General features: G+C 42.5%; 1 protein-coding gene across 1 annotated transcript in view; it reads left to right on the top strand.

The window, feature by feature from the left end:
- EXT2 (exostosin glycosyltransferase 2) overlaps positions 1-17,106 on the top strand; it is a 91,256-nt gene that overhangs the window by 44,498 nt on the left and 29,652 nt on the right. The window contains exon 8 of the mRNA XM_056850685.1: positions 1,917-2,048. Coding sequence (XP_056706663.1) covers positions 1,917-2,048 — 132 coding nt within the window. The remainder of the gene's footprint in view (positions 1-1,916; positions 2,049-17,106) is intronic.

The following is a 17,106-nucleotide window of genomic DNA, read 5'->3' as shown; positions in this document are numbered from 1 at the left end:
ATTGATGGCTCAACTCTGAACTTCCAACTGTTCTCAGATGCAGGATCTGCTGACCTGTTAACAAACTTTATGAAGGAAATGGAAGATGGTAGTCCTTTCACCTGAGATTGAGCTTGATCTCCAAAAGAAGGAAAGTGTTACCCATTTGACTATGAAAGTTGGGTCACAAACTGCTTCTTCAGAATTTTCTGCATCTGAATGGGGGTAGCCTATTAACATTGGGGTAGCCTATTTACATTGGGCTTGCCTATGACAGGTTTCAAAGGAGGACCACTTGTCCCATTCACAAGCATAGACTGTCACTGTATTTTGTAATGGTTGGGCTTTCTCCGTCATCTTCTCAGGTCCAGTTCTTCACTTTGGGCTCCTTGTAGCTCTGCAACTTTCTGAATATCGGTATCACTATTCCTGTTGCAGAACAATAATGTGATCTATGTGCAGGAGCATCAGTCTCCAGCAGCACAGTGCAACTGCTTAATTTTATGTCATCCAGAAGGTTGTGTCTCTCAGAGCCAGCTATTCCTCTGTTATGCTTAATTCTGGTTTTTCCCCAGCATGATTATGTTTCTGGTGCTGGTCTTTCTTCACAGTGAGAAAAGTCAATCCGATAGGCCTAGATATCACTTGGCCAGCCATGTATATTATGCTTTTTTCTCTTTGCCTTCTGGCTTTGCAAAATTTGTATGCAGCCAGTGAAATAGAAATAAAAATATTGGCTGGCTGTCCTAGACAGATTCATGTTCATACTCCTGGCAGATACTGAGCTTTAAGGAGGTCTTGAACTGCCTTCTGGACACTTAAATGTGTTGAAGATCTCTGTCGAACAATTAAGCTGGGAAAAGAACTTCTGTAATGACAGAACACTTGAGCTATGATTAATGGCACGGCATTTTTCCTTTGGTGTTGGATATAGTTTACGGAGTCAGTTTAGTTCCAAGCACTTACAAATGCTGTTTGTTACAGTTCTGTATTAGAGGCAGTCGACAAATTAATTACCAAACGCCCACTGCTTCTCTTGAACGAGAATGGACATTGGATTAAATTTTGATGACAAGAGTGATTCATCACTTGACAAAATCATACTTTGTATTTCTTATAGGGTTGGAATTCTGACATTCTGTGGCCTCACTGACCAAGTTTAGTTTAGCACTAACAAGTTTAGTTAGTACCTATCACTGCTGTATTGTTTATTATAGACTGGAACAGGAATTTCTTTTTCTGCCAAGTTCATTACTGGGAAATACTTTGCTAGCCTATTCTTATGCAAAGAAATTTATTGCCTGCTACAGTGTGTGTGCACTCTAAAGCACAAGAGCTTGAACAACTGGACGGCAAGCATGACTAAAGTCGCAGGCTGGCTCATACATGCACCAAAATAACAGTAGTCATTGCAAGTAGTTGGTGTATAGAGGGAGGATTTTTACAAAATGTTGTGCATCTCTTTGCATAAAACATCACTGCAGGATTGGGGGGTCAAACCCTGCAGTGTCAGTGGTAAAACGGTTCATTTATTTATGTTGACTATTTTTGACTGCCTTTTCAACTGAAGCTTCTTATCTGCTGCTCTTTATACATAGGCAACCACTGGCTATGTGGGGGAAAATGGGGTTGCATTTGGCAATGCTGTGTTGGCAGGAACTGTATCTGCTGTGTTCTTGATGACCTAAAGTGTCTGGGGCAAAAAATGCAGCCTCGTTTCAATTATGTCCCATATTGTAGCAGATTATACCCTTATAACTCAGTGGAGCCATTAGAACCAAGCCTGCTTCTGTCTTAATGACTCCAGCATTGTTACCATTTCCTGATGGCAATAGTGGAAATTGTGAATGTGTAAAATATGTCAAAAACCATATACAGATTTTAGTAGTTGCTGCCTGGCATAAATGTAGTGTGATGATATTTGTTATTCTTTGCAGGCAAGATGGTTTTGGGAAGCTTATTTTCAGTCAATGAAAGTAATTGCTCTGGCAACCCTTAAGATTATCAATGACCGGATCTACCCATATGCTGCTACATCATATGAGGAATGGAACGACCCCCCAGCAATTGTAAGTGGATCTAGATTTGTGTTACATTAGTTTAATATGCTTGGCCCTGTTTTTAAAACAATCACTGAATGATCTGTTGATACATTAGTTTGTTGTTTGGTTGAACAGATCTATTTTATTGAGTGCTATAAAACGTAGCCTGTTTTCCCAACATGAAATATTGTTAAATTGATTTGTTCAAGCATTCTGTGTGACTGGGCACTTTCAGCCAAGTTCATTTTGTCTAGAGATGCATGGAAATCCTAAGTAATATGTGAAATATGTTTTTATCTAGTACAAATACTTGTTTAGTGGAGTGAACTATACTACTTCTCTAAAAAAACTGGGCAAAAGAGTTTCAGGAATGGAAACACATAGTTAAATTGTGGGACTCCTTGCCTCAGGATGTGGTGATGGCTGCCAACTTGGAAGGCTTTAAGAGGGGAGTAGACATGTTCATGGAGGAGAGGGCTATTCATGGCTACTAATCAAAATGAATACTAGTCCTGATGCACACCTATTCTTTCCAGTATCATAGTACCATGCCTATGATATTAGGTACTGTGGAACACAGGCAGAATAATGCTGCTGCAGTCGTCTTGTTTGTGGGCTTCCTAGAGGCACCTGGTTGGCCACTGTGTGAACAGACTGCTGGACTTGATGGGTCTTGGTCTGATCCAGCATGGCTTTTCTTATGTTCTTATGGCTTCAACAAGCTTTAGATCATAATACAGTGAACTTGGAGGGACAAATAAGCAAATGTAGCTGTGAAGACGTCTTCCGACCATTATTTAGCCGTGGCATCCAAAAACCCTTTTAAGGCGATGTTTTTTATAACATTTTGAAACTCTTGATACATCGCTGGGAATACCTAGTGCGGTAACAGCCATAGTTAGGCTGCAAAAGTTAAATACGGAAAAAGAAAATAGTACAAATTTTCAGTGATGAACTTAGAATTAGCGATGTTCCCAGAGTTCATGCTCCTTGGAATTGGAATATGAGCTCCAGAAGTAAGGAAAACTTCACAGCCAACGAAGAGTTTCCATTTGCCTCTCCACTTCCTCTCCACCCCAACTTTATCTGCCCTGCTGATGGAAAGTGATGTGGTGGGCTAGCAGACCTCTGAAAGGATGTGAGATTTTCTCTGCCTTCCTCCTCATTCTTTTCCTCCTCTTCTTTCCAGCCTGAGTGACTTGGATGCACAACATCTGTAGCACTCAGTACCTTCTGAGAACTGTCTTTGGATCACAGCATTGGATATCAGGTGTTCTAGAACAGGGGTGCCCAACCTTTTTTAGCCTGTGGGCACCTTTGAAATTCTGACACTGGATGGTGGGCGCAGCCACAACATGGCAGCCACGGAAGGTGGAGCCAGCCACAAAATGACAGCACAGGAGTTAGAGACCCAGATTGCAAGGGTGAGACACACACCCAAGTGCAAGGGTGAATAGGGGTAATTTTAAAAATACACTGGGAAAGAGAGAGAATAGAATCAACGCTGTGGTAGCAGCTCCAACTAAAACATAGTTTCTTATTCTGCACAGCCAGTCACATCTCCAGTGTCCAATCAAAAGCCCTTCTGGTCAAGAGCTCCATGTAGCCCCACCTACTTTCTAAAATGCTTGACTGGCTTCAGGAAAGGTGTTGGGAGGTACCTGTTTTAGAGACTATATTTTCCAGAATGCACCAGGCACCTGGAAACTATACACCCTAGATGCCTGGCACATTCTTTGAAATGTAGTTCTGAGAACATCTGATTTCCAGTATCAGAGGTTCAGGAACTAGAGATCCCAGAATGCACTGGGTGTCCAAGGCAGCCAAGTCACAGGGCAGAGGTGGCAACAAGAAGTTTCCCTCCTGACAGCTGCCTGCCTGCTGGAGCCACCACATCATTCTCCATCACTGTGATGGATAAGTTAGGGTGGAGAGGGGGAATGGGGAAGTAGAATTCCATTGGCTCCCATGGTGCTGCAAGCTCTTTGAGTACTTGGAATCAAGCTCACGATAAAATGAACTATTTGCCAATTTATCTGCAAATGGTTTGGCTTATTTAGTTTTACTTCTGAGGGGCAGCTGGGGGGAGCTTGGCCGTCTCTAGTTAGAGTTTCAACCACGTGTAAGCTAGCAAATGCTCATGCTTTGGGCTAGTACAGGGGTGGGGAACGTCAGGCCCGGGGGCCGTATAAGGCCCGTGAAATCATTTGGTCAGACCCTCCATGGGTCCTGGCTTATCTCTAACTCAGAAGGATGCTGCCCTGCCTGAATCTCTTGGGCCCAGCTGGGGACGGCAGAGCTCAAAAGCAAGTCACTCTACATGGCAGACACTTCGAGCCATCTCCGGTCGTGCCTCTTGGCTAAATGTTTGACCAAATATAGCAGGCTAATTTTTAAGTTGATAATTTTGTATGGCCCGCGAATGATGTCATAAATATCCAAATGGCCCTTGGCAGAAAAAAGGTTCCCCACCCCTGGGCTAGTATATCAAAACCTTTTCTTCTTTTTTATAAATCAGACCATCCTAACTATCTGAAAACCCAATGACTTGTTTTTCTTTATGGTCTCTGTGCAGAGTCAGCTCTAGAATGTTCTAGACCTTTAGCCAAGGAACTGGTTGCTTATCATCCTCCCCTTGCAGGAGTTCTAAGCACGTGCACAAACATTTCTTCTCTTGTTCTCTTGTACCGTATATACCCGTGTATAAGCCGACCCACGTATAAGCCGAGGTGCCTAATTTCTCCCCAAAAATGGGGAAAAATTAGGCACCCGCGTATAAGCCGAGGGTCGGCTTATAACCCCTCCCCCCCCGCAGACTTACCTTCTGGGCTCCTGGCGGCGGGAAGCAGCGGATCCGGCGGGGGTAGCTTTCCTGCAGCAGCAGGAGCCCCCCCCCAGGCCGCTCCTGGCGGCGGGAAGTGGTGTGGCCCGGCGGGGGCGGCGGAGCAGCCTCCCCGCGGCCGCAGGGGGCCTCTGGAGGCCGCTCCCGGCCGAGAAAAGGCGGCGGGGGCGGCGGAGCGCCCTCCCCGTGGCCGCAGGGGGCCTCTGGAAGCCTCTCCCGGCCGGGAGAAGGCGGCGGGGGCGGCTGAGCGCCCTCCCCGCGGCCGCAGGGGGCCTCTGGAAGCCTCTCCCGGCCGGGAGAAGGCGGCGGGGGCGGCTGAGCGCCCTCTCTGCGGCCGCAGGGGGGCTCTGGAAGCCTCTCCCGGCCGGGAGAAGGCGGCAGGGGCGGCTGAGCGCCCTCCCCGCGGCCGCAGGGGGGCTCTGGAGGCCGCTCCCGGCAGAGAAAAGATGGCGGCGATAAGTTCCCCCCTCCCTCCTCCCTCCCCCCTCTACCGTATTGACCCGTGTATAAGCCGAGGCCGGCTTTTTCAGCCCTTTTTTGGGGCTGAAAAACTCGGCTGATACGCGAGTATATACGGTAACATCTACTAACAGCAGTTAAGGCCATTGTTTCTTCCCCAACTTCGGTCTTGTCTTTTTCCTAGAATTTCTTTTAAACTATTTGAATGGTGGGACTTTCCCCATTTTATTTTTTGTGAACCTTCTTTCCATTCCAGCCCATGTGTATATGGTTCACTTCCTTGCAACTTGTTTTTGCACTGCTAATTGCCTTGGGTCTGTGTAGACAACGCTGGAATATTTTAACTAAATTAATGCCTAAATATAATCTTCTCAAAGGCATGGGCATGAGGTTCATAGCTAGAGCACTGTAGTATTCTGAAACTGGCTTTCCGTGAGCACAGACCAAATATGTAACTGTACCAGATTTCCGGTATCTCACAGAAAGAAAATTAGACCATTAAAATATACAGTACAAGTTCTTGGTAGGTAACTTTGCCATCTTCAGCTTCCCCCTTAGAATTCGACTGTAAAGAGTCCATGTATGTTCAGGAATGACATGGATTATGGGGGGAGGGAGTCTGAACTGATAAGGGAGAACAAGTGAAAATCCCCCCCTTACTTTTGTGCTAGTTAAGTAAGAAGGCGTGAAAGAGTAGTGGGCAATTTCTGACAATTTCCCCCCTTTCCACTATGGCCCTTCCATACATTCCTAAGAGCCCCCCTTTTTAGGGACTTGGAAAGGAGAAGGCAACCAGGTAGGTGATGTGAAAGACCCCTGCCTGAGACCCTGGAGAGCCACTGCCAGTCTGCAAAGACAATACTGACTTTGATGGACCAAGAGTCTGATTCAGTATAAGGCAGCTTCATGTGTTCGTAAACTGTGCTTTTTCTTTCTTTTGTGTACTTGGATCCAGGCCTGTATTTCATGAAGAACTTTCATCCCACTAAATCCATTTGTAGGAAATTGCTGGGTTTGCATCTGGCTACCATTGAGTAGTATGGGCACTCAACCTATACAACATAGTTCTTGAAATCATAGTGGCTCACATACACATTTGACACTGCAAAGAAGCATGAGGAGGCAAATGCTAATTATCCAAACTGGAATTTGTGTAAAGCATCATATATACTGATTCCTTTTTGCCAAAAATAATCCGTTCCCAGCTGAAATAACAGAAGGTATGTCTTAGTTTCTGAAATACATGTATAAATATACTCCTTGCTGGCAGTGGAGATTAAAATATATATAAATACACTCTGAGCTCAGTACCTGCATTAGCCAGCTATACTGAATGTTGGTGATCCTTTAATGGTTATTCATCCATCTGGGGGCTCATATCAGAATGACTGTAAGGGTACTGAGGCAGAAACTGATCTCCCAGTTCTGAGTTCATATCTGAAATTGCCAAGGTAGGTAAAACCTCAGTAGGGATATCTGTATTCTCAGACTGAAGAGATAAGTTGTAAGCCTACAAGTTAATATAGCAGGCTAGCTGCTTGGTTGACCAGGCCATTTTAAGTGACAGTAAAATTTGTATTTGTATGTCACACATCTATCATTTGAAAGCAAGAACAATGTTGACAAGAATGTACATTTGAGTGAAAACGATTCTTCTCCCACTTCCTAGTAGTTAACTTTTAGAATCCAGAAATCCCAGATTATAAAATGGTATGAGTGCAATTTCATATCCTTGTTATGCTTGAACTCTGGCGGTAGATGTTTAAACTCTGGTTTTCCATATCTCAATTATCTGTAGTTTAAAAAAAGAAAGCCTTCCTTCTTTTATGTGTTTTGAATTGGTTACTATTGCAGCTTGGTAGAGGTTCCACTTCTTTGATTCAGCTAAAATATGACATGTTGGGGGACGAGTGTTGTCATAGATCATAAAAAAAAAAAAGATATGCCCTGTCCAGCAGGCAGAGTGCTTTGAAAGATCCCTGCTCCTTGCAAAGTGCATATTGCTATTTGAATTACTGTATTTGAACTTTAGCAGTATGCCTTGCTGTTTGAATTCCAAAGGTCTTATATAGATTTGGATTAAACATATAACGTTGCTAATTAAGGTTTCCTATTGAATGCTGGCAGAGAAGGGGACTGTTTGCCAATAACATTAAAAGATTTGGGGGCATGTCCAAAACAACACAGCAGTGAGGGTATGCATCCCTTCATTTTTATTCATGTTTTTGAAAACCAGTGCATAATTAATATCTTGTGTATTTAATCTTTTGGTTTACTTCAACGAGACATACAGAGTCAAGGGAGTATTCAGACTTGTCTATTCATTTTGTATTAAGGAAGTTCTCTTAAACCTGCTATTAAGCACAGATTTGCAGAATTATTGGCTCTGTTTTGACATAGCCGCTTTGGAGCTTTGAATTTGGATGTCATAAAGTGTAGTTTTAACCACCAGAATTTTAATAATAATCTAGAGAATCACTGTATCCAAAGCAATTCAATGTACTTTCTCAGCAGACCTCCATTTTCTCTATGAATGACTGCCAGGTCGCAGGCTTGCTGTGAGGCAGGAAAAGAAGCCTCTACTAAATGGAATAACAGATAAACCATGCAAAGGATGACCTGTGCAATTTCAGTAGCTAATACAGAGAATAGGATGAAGGCAGATGATGTAGTTTTACTGCTGCTGCTGAAGAAGTCTGGCCCTGTAAAGCAGCTTGGCTAGATTTATGTTGCTGTGAGTTTCTTGAGGGAAGAAGAAGAGCTGGTTTTTATATGCCGACTTTCTCTACCGCTTAAGGGAGACTCAAACCGGCTTACAATCACCTTCCCTTCCCCTCCCCACAACAGACTCCCTGTGAGGTAGGTGAAGCTGAGAGAACTCTAAGAGAGCTGTGACTTGCCCAAGGTCACCCAGCTGGCTTCGTGTGTAAGAGTGGGCAAACAAATCCAGTTCACCAGATTAGCCTCCGCCGCTCATGTGGAGGAGTGGGGAATCAAACCCGGTTCTCCAGATCAGACTCCACCGCTCCATACCACCGCTCTTAACCACTACATCACGCTGAATGAATAAATGCATACAGTTAAGCAAAATGTGTGTTAAATATTCATTAAGGAAATTAGTTAAGTTCATGAGTTCTTGTAGATGTTAACTTGAGGTTCTCTTCACCCATCCACCCTCCGGTATTTTTGGATGAATAGCAGAATCCATCTGTCTTTTATTAAAAGAGGATGGCATGAAGAGGTGCTATGGTTTTAACAAGATCTCTGCAGAGGTGGCATAAATTTTCTATAAATTGTAAGCCTACAGGTGTGTGCGTGCACACACACACACACACACACACCACACACTGTGAGAACAGGAATGCAGTGATCAGTGCCCCTCCTCTAGTTTAGTCTGTAAGGGTAGAGGGAAGGCTTAGAGTTGCAAGCCATAACTTCTCTCTTTCTTAATGAAAGAATCTTGTTAAGCCTACAAGAAGCATGTGTGTTTATTAACAGAAAGTCACTCCCATATTCATGTCTGTAGTTAAAGAAACTGGAATCTGAAGAAGTGAGCTGTGGCTCACGAAAGCTCATTCCCTGCCAGAAATTTTGTTAGTTTTTAAGGTGCTACTGGATTCTTGCTCTTTTCTACTGCTAGCAACAGACTAGCATGGCTATCCATCATGATTTTGGTGGTCATTGCAATCCTTTTCAATCTGCCCATGTTCCCTGTAGAAATAATAATAATTCTCAAAAGGTCTATGAGGAACCCTCCCGTGACATACTATTTACTCTCCTGTTTCATGTCAAACATAATCCAATATGCTGTAGTCTCTCTAATACACTATTTTCCATCTGAGAACTTTGCCTTAGCATTACAGCATTAACTTTTTTGTGTTTTTGAAAACATTGTTGGTTCTTGTAGGTTATCCGGGCTGTGTAACCGTGGTCTTGGAATTTTCTTTCCTGACGTTTCGCCAGCAACTGTGGCAGGCATCTTCAGAGTAGTAACACTGAAGGACAGTGTCTCTCAGTGTCAAGGGTGTAGGAAGAGTAATATATAGTCAGAAAGGGGTTGGGTTTGAGCTGAGTATTGTCCTGCAAAAGTATTGTCCTGTAAGTATCAAGATAATGTGCTAATGAGGGTATGGTATGTTAATATGGAACCATTGTATCCTGAAGTGATCTGTTAATGTGTGTAATCCAAAACTAATCTGTATGGCTATTGTTGAATGTTGTCTTTGTCTGGAGGTTTTTCAGGGCAGGAAGCCAAGCCTTATTCATTCTTAAACTCTCCTCTTTTCTGTTAAAGTTGTGCTGATGTTTATGAATTTCAATGGCTTCTCTGTGCAATCTGACAAAATAGTTGGTAGAATTGTCCAGTCTTTCAGTGTCTTGGAATAAGACCCTGTGTCCTGTTTGTGTCAGTCCATGTTCAGCCACTGCTGATTTCTCAGGTTGGCCAAGTCTGCAGTATCTTTCATGTTCTTTTATCCTTGTTTGTATGCTGCGTTTTGTGGTCCCGATGTAAACTTCTCCACAGCTGCAAGGTATACGATATACTCCTGCAGAGGTGAGGGGGTCTCTTTTGTCTTTTGCTGATCGTAGCATTTGTTGTATTTTCTTGGTGGGTTTAAACACTGTTTGTAGGTTATGTTTTTTCAAAAGTTTCTCCATCCTATCAGTGACTCCTTTAATAAATGGCAAGAATACCTTTCCTATGGGAGACTGTTTTTCTTGAGTTTTCTGATTTTTGTTTGGTTCAATGGCCCTTCTGATTTCATTCTTGGAGTAGCCGTTTGCTAGCAGTGCGTGATTTAGATGGTTAGTTTCTTCCTTGAGAAACTGTGGTTCACAGATCCGTCTTGCACGGTCCATTAATGTTTTGATTATTCCTCTTTTCTGTCGGGGGTGGTGGTTGGAGTTTTTGTGTAAGTAGCGATCTGTGTGAGTTGGTTTCCGGTAGACCTTGTGACCTAACTGAATCAAACCTTCAGTTAGGTCACAAGGTCTACCGGAAACCAACTCACACAGATCGCTACTTACACAAAAACTCCAACCACCACCCCCGACAGAAAAGAGGAATAATCAAAACATTAATGGACCGTGCAAGACGGATCTGTGAACCACAGTTTCTCAAGGAAGAAACTAACCATCTAAATCACGCACTGCTAGCAAACGGCTACTCCAAGAATGAAATCAGAAGGGCCATTGAACCAAACAAAAATCAGAAAACTCAAGAAAAACAGTCTCCCATAGGAAAGGTATTCTTGCCATTTATTAAAGGAGTCACTGATAGGATGGAGAAACTTTTGAAAAAACATAACCTACAAACAGTGTTTAAACCCACCAAGAAAATACAACAAATGCTACGATCAGCAAAAGATAAAAGAGACCCCCTCACCTCTGCAGGAGTATATCGTATACCTTGCAGCTGTGGAGAAGTTTACATCGGGACCACAAAACGCAGCATACAAACAAGGATAAAAGAACATGAAAGATACTGCAGACTTGGCCAACCTGAGAAATCAGCAGTGGCTGAACATGGACTGACACAAACAGGACACAGGGTCTTATTCCAAGACACTGAAAGACTGGACAATTCTACCAACTATTTTGTCAGATTGCACAGAGAAGCCATTGAAATTCATAAACATCAGCACAACTTTAACAGAAAAGAGGAGAGTTTAAGAATGAATAAGGCTTGGCTTCCTGCCCTGAAAAACCTCCAGACAAAGACAACATTCAACAATAGCCATACAGATTAGCTTTGGATTACACACATTAACAGATCACTTCAGGATACAATGGTTCCATATTAACATACCATACCCTCATTAGCACATTATCTTGATACTTACAGGACAATACTTTTGCAGGACAATACTCAGCTCAAACCCAACCCCTTTCTGACTATATATTACTCTTCCTACACCCTTGACACTGAGAGACACTGTCCTTCAGTGTTACTACTCTGAAGATGCCTGCCACAGTTGCTGGCGAAACGTCAGGAAAGAAAATTCCAAGACCACGGTTACACAGCCCGGATAACCTACAAGAACCAATGAACTCTGACCGTGAAAGCCTTCGACAATATTGGTGCTTGTCTCATTACTACTGGAGAGGTATCTTTTAAGCTAGGAGTTTTATTAGTGCTTTTGGGGTTTAGTTGTCACAGTGATGTTTTCAATATAGTATGATTAGATCAACCTATTGTGTTAGTAGTGCTCTGAGAAGAGTCGCTGGAATAAATACTGGAGCAACTTGGTCTACCAACATGATGATCTTGACCTCTCAGACCTGGGTTGGAAAAGATTTTGCAGTATTTCAAACAAATCTCTTGGGCTTTTTTTGGAGGAATTTTCAGGTAATATTTTATGACCTCTCTGTGTTGCACAGGGAGTAGGACCATGTAATTTAAGATACACACTTTATAACCTTAAATTCCTTGACAGGCAAAAAGATTTGGCATGGATATGGCCTAAAATTCATCACATAAAGAAAATTTAATTGAAACAAATTGGTTTCACGGCACCTGACACTTTAACATTTGAAATATTCAAGCAGTTTCACAACCTTGGATTAAATAAATAACTGCTTAGTTCATATGAGTAGTTTCTGAGACCTGGAATTGGTAACACAAGAGATGAGGTGGTTTGGGACTATGCAACTGTATTGATCCTGGTAGACCTTCACCTGCAGCTTGGGTAGTAGTAATTGAATGTGGACACAGACATGGCCTTTCTATGGGTTATGGTTGTCATGCGTGTGAATCAGTGCTCTTGGAAAATTCCCTTATCTCATGGAGCACACAGAGTCATTCTTTAGAATTTTGGAGGGACTAGCATCTGAAACCAGCCCATCTGTTTTCACTCCCAATCATCGGCAAAGGTATTAGACAATAATTATTTTATTTCCCTATCTGTTCAGTCTGTATGCAGAACATATCATAAGGATAGCTAGATTAGATTTTGATGAAGGCGGCATGATAATTGGTGGAAGGACTTGAAATGACTCCTTGAAATGACTATCAATGAAGCAGGAAGTACCAAAGCACGATTACAGCTGATCATCAAGAAGGCAAAAGTAATGACTACTGGGGAATTACACGACGTTAAGGTTGACGATGAAGAAACTGAAATTGTTCAAGATTTTATATTTCCTGGCTTAATCATGAATTAAAAGGGAGACAGCACCCAAGAAATCAGGAGTTTGAGAGTGAGGGTGGGGGGCAGCCATGAAGGAGCTAGAAAAGATCCTTAAGTATAAGGATGTGTCGTTGGCGACCAAAATCAAGATAACTCACACTGTAGTATTTTCCATTACTATCTACGGGCATGAAAGTTGGACAATGAAGAAAGCTGACAGGAAGAAAGTTGGTTCATTTGAAATGTGGTATTGGTGGAGAAGACAAATAAGTAGGGTCTAGAACAAATCAAGCCTGAAGTGTCCCTAGAAGCTAAAATGACTAAACTGAAGCTATTGTACTTTGGTCACATTGTGAGACCAGAGTCACTGGAAAAGTCAATAATGCTAGGAAAAATTGAAGGCAGCAGGAAAAGAGGAAGACCCAACATGAGATGGATTGACTTAGTCAGGGAAACCACAGACCTCAGTTTGCAAGGACTGACCAAGGCTGTTAACGTTAGGACGTTTTGGTCATTAATTCATAGGGTCACAATAGGTCAGAAGTGACTTGACAGCGCTTACACACACGTTGTATTAAACTTTAAGGTAATAGTTGCATTGTGATAGATCACGATGGGTAGCCGTGCTAGTCTGTCTGTAGGAGTAGAAAAGAGCAAGAATCCAGTAGCACCTTGAAGACGAACAAAATTTCTGGCAGGGTATGAGCTTTCATGAGTCACAGCTCATTGCATTGAGATTTGAAAATATTTCATGTGAATATTATTTAGGAATACATTTTACAAGAGGAGCTATAGTATTTGTAGTATATGTGCAGCCGAAACGAGTACAGGAGTTATAGTACAGACCTATTATATTTTGTATCTGATAGAAGTCTGTGTGAAATTCTTCCCCTTAATATTCTGGATTCAGAATTAAAGTTGCGGATACGTACATGTTGTCTTTCATTTTGCATAAATTATCTCAGGTTGCACTGTTAATTTGATCTCTATATTTGAGGTTTGGGGCACTTGCAGGGAAGAGAACAGCATATATTCTTTATAGATGGTGTAAATGTAATTTCAGTAGTATAGAGTGCTAGAAAGAACTTTTTGGTTACCATATCCTTCTGTGCATATACTGCTTTGTTTTCTTCTTGGCTTTTTAAAAGATAGCAGCCCACTCTGGTTCAAATTGAACTTAGTTTTACTGGAATGACTGATTAACGGCCAGCAATAAACAGTGATGGCTGCTGAAAAGAAAATGGCAGTGAGGAGGGGAAAAGACTCCCATGAGAACAGCCAAACCTAATTTTATGGTCATCATTTCAGAATCCAACACCAGGGGAGTAAAATTCAGCCTCAAGACCAATGTATAATCCAGATAGAATGATACTCCTGAGACATGAGTACAGGTGGTCTCAAATATAGGTGTGAGAACTGCACACTCTACCACATTTATTTGTGTTGCTCTTTGCCAGCTTTCCATTCCAAGCGATAACTGGGAACTAAATTTGTTTTGGTGTGGATTCCCCCCTCCCCATGCAGCTCTCTTTTGATGGCTTACTGCCTGGCCAAACCCTCACTGTCTTTAAGTAGTCTTGACATTAAACATCTCAGATACACATGATGACTTTTTTCTTGGGGCACAGAAAGTGCTTACTAAAATAGGTTTCCGAATGGTATCGGTTATTAGCGAGATGCCCACCAAATAGTTTGAAAGTTTTCTCCATTCCACCTTTCCTTCCCCCCTTCCTTCAAGCTGCTGCTGTTAACATTCCCTTCTTCTTTCCTAGCATCCTCACAAGCTGGTTCCGCCTTCAGCTTCCATTCCTCTGGCCCCTGCTTCCCTTACCTGAGGCCCCCATCTCCACCTCCGCTTCAGTCCTGTTCACTGGGAAGCAATTGTAATTGCATGTACACAGCTGTATGCTGTGGAAAAGATCGGTCTGCTCTGTCATCACAGGCCTTCTTTCTCATTTGCTGTCTGTTGAGGGTTTATTCCACCCAACATTCTTAGGATTGCCAGCTCTGTGGTGGGAAATTCTTGGAGATATTCTCCCCGTATTGTCAACCTTCCCTGGGAGATCTGAAGAAGCTAAAGTTTCCCTTCTCTTAGCAGACTTCTCCCGGGAGATAACCACACAAGTAGCCAAATGTTGCCTTCGGTCTTGTGGGATCCTCAAACAGCTGACGGAAAATCTAACCCCATAGATGATCTTTCTTCTTCCTATTCAAATCATCTTTCTCAGAACCATTAATAGTCTTACTATTTTAACCTAACTTTTATTTTTTTTTAATCCAGAGCTGATCTTGCATTGAAACAAATTTGATTTGGAGATATTGGGGATGCAGTCTGGGAAGGGGAAGGTTTGGGGAGGGTAGGACTTCAGCGGGGTGTAGTGCCGTAGAGTCCATTTTCCAAAGTAGCCATTTTCTCCACCTGGAGATCAGTTATAATTCCAGGAGATCTTCAGCTACCACCTGAAGGTTGCCAACCATTTTGATGGTGTTGTTAATATTAGGTATATACTGCTGGCACATGGTTACTGCCTGATCCATTTGTATTGGACATTTCCAGCAGTAAACGTTTACAGTCTTTTTTATTGAATTCATGGGAAACTCACCCACATGCTCTGCAATTCATTCTAAGTGGATTTATGCGGAAAGTAGTAAAGGAGCAAAAGAATTTTTCAGTTAGTCTGAAGCAAAGGAAATAAATTCTGTAGTAGCAAATGGAAACTTTTTTTTAGTTCTTGCTGATGGCACTCTGACACAAATGAGTTGCTTCTTCTGGAGATTTTTAAAAAAGGAACATCTCACCAGAGCTAGCCCGCTTCCAAACCTCCCACTCTGGTTGGATTCCGATGCCGTTGGCTTCTTTTGCTGTCTGCGGAAAAGAAACTGCTGTCAAGCAGCCAGGAATGCCTTGTGAGGTCACTGTTGCAAAGTTGGCACATGCAACTTGATATGGTTGCATATAAAACTGATTCACAATAAACAGCCTATCAATCTTGGGTTAATTACTACAGCTCCCGTAATGAACATTAGCTGGTTGGAGATGGGGCTGGCTGGGTGGGGGAGGGTGTAATTGCCTTAGCAAAGTGTCAGCAAAGGAAGTGATGAATAATTATAGTGTCAAAGGAAGTGACGAATAATTATAGTGTAAGTGCCAGTTGCTCTTTCTTCTTCTCCTGCTCTTTTTTTAAGGGCAGACATTCAGATGGATGGGCTTGAAATGAAAGTTTTCTGGCTCTACCAGTTGCTCAATTGTTGGAGGAACTGTCCTTATGTCATGATCAATTTCATGCCTGGTTTCCATAATAGGAATTTAATTAGGCTTCTGTTGTGTTAATTACCTGTATTCTTTGCCTTTCTCAAACAGAAGTCTGAAAGGCTGAAGTAAATCATGGAGGTTTGAATTTGCCCAATTTCCTGTCAAAAGTGAGGTCAGGAGGTCCCAGACGGTAGACATGCTTTTCAGGCAGGCAGCAGGGGGTTGGCTCTTAATGATGCTTCTGCAGTGCCTAAATACCCTTTTGAAATGTTACTCCTATGTGAGGAAACTTAATTTGGGGTGGAGGCTCACTGTAGGATGCTAGGGGAGCAGAACATATATTTTTTCCTAGCCCAGCCATTCTTTACCACCAGCCCAAAGAATAGCATATCTGCCTCATATAAAAGAGCCTGCTTAGCTTTTGTGTGAGAGGGAGAACATCTCAGCTGTATAGTAGTCTTCATTCTGTAAAATGGCGCAATTGCTTTTGATTTAAATCTCATTATCCAGAAAATCAGGACTCGTTTAGAAATGTGTGAGATGTTTATAGCATATCATGTGATAATTTTTGGCATGGCTTCTAATGTTTGTAATCCTAGTCCTACTTCATAGTTTATTGAATGTCTCCTGCTCTTCAATTGCATTGTTTTATGTTATGTAATCCGTCTTCAACTTCTTTGAGAAAGTCATGTTATAAATATAGCAGCCCATTCCTGAGGAGGGGGGATAGTTAGACTTCCTGGCTGGAAAACAAGTTTTAAAGGGTTTTTTTTAAAAGGCGTAGCTGCCACAGTGCAAAGTGGCATTCTTGAGCCAAGAGGGGTCTGGAAGCTGCCTAAAGGGAACGCCCCCTCCGGTGCGGGCACTTGCTTCTGGAAATACAGCAGTGCCGGCGCTTGAGGCCTGCGCTGTTGTATTGCTCCTGGGGGCTGGTGTAAGTGCCCCCTTGCCAGCGTTGGTGCCACTTTGCATGGTGCAAAGTGGCATGGACACCAGGTTAGGGGTCACACTGGCTCCTGTGTGTCTCCATCTCTCCCCATGCATGGTTAATAAATAAAAATATAAGCAGTTCTGTCACAATTGTCGCTGGCTATACCTAAACAATGCAGTTGAAGTGAAATACTGCCTTTATTTATCTTGTTCATTTCAGAAGCAACGTAATTGGGAACACTAATACCAGGGCTAGGAAATTTGCTGCGTCTGTAATAACTGTAAAGGGATGCTAAGTTTTGTGGATAGAACACCGAAAGTCCTCCCCACAGTAGCTTACAGATTGCTTGTTTGAGGACCTTAGGTACAATTTGTTTTGATCAGTCCCTGGTCTGCAAATTTGAGCCTTCTTGGGATTGTACCACTTAAAAAAAACCCCACTTTACTTCTAATGGAAAAGTTAGCTTATTA

Source organism: Euleptes europaea, chromosome 6 (genome assembly GCF_029931775.1).
Source record: "Euleptes europaea isolate rEulEur1 chromosome 6, rEulEur1.hap1, whole genome shotgun sequence".
In the NCBI taxonomy this organism is placed as follows: domain Eukaryota; kingdom Metazoa; phylum Chordata; class Lepidosauria; order Squamata; family Sphaerodactylidae; genus Euleptes; species Euleptes europaea.
Note: the sequence above shows the minus strand (reverse complement) of the source record. Positions and strands in the feature narration are given on the sequence as shown.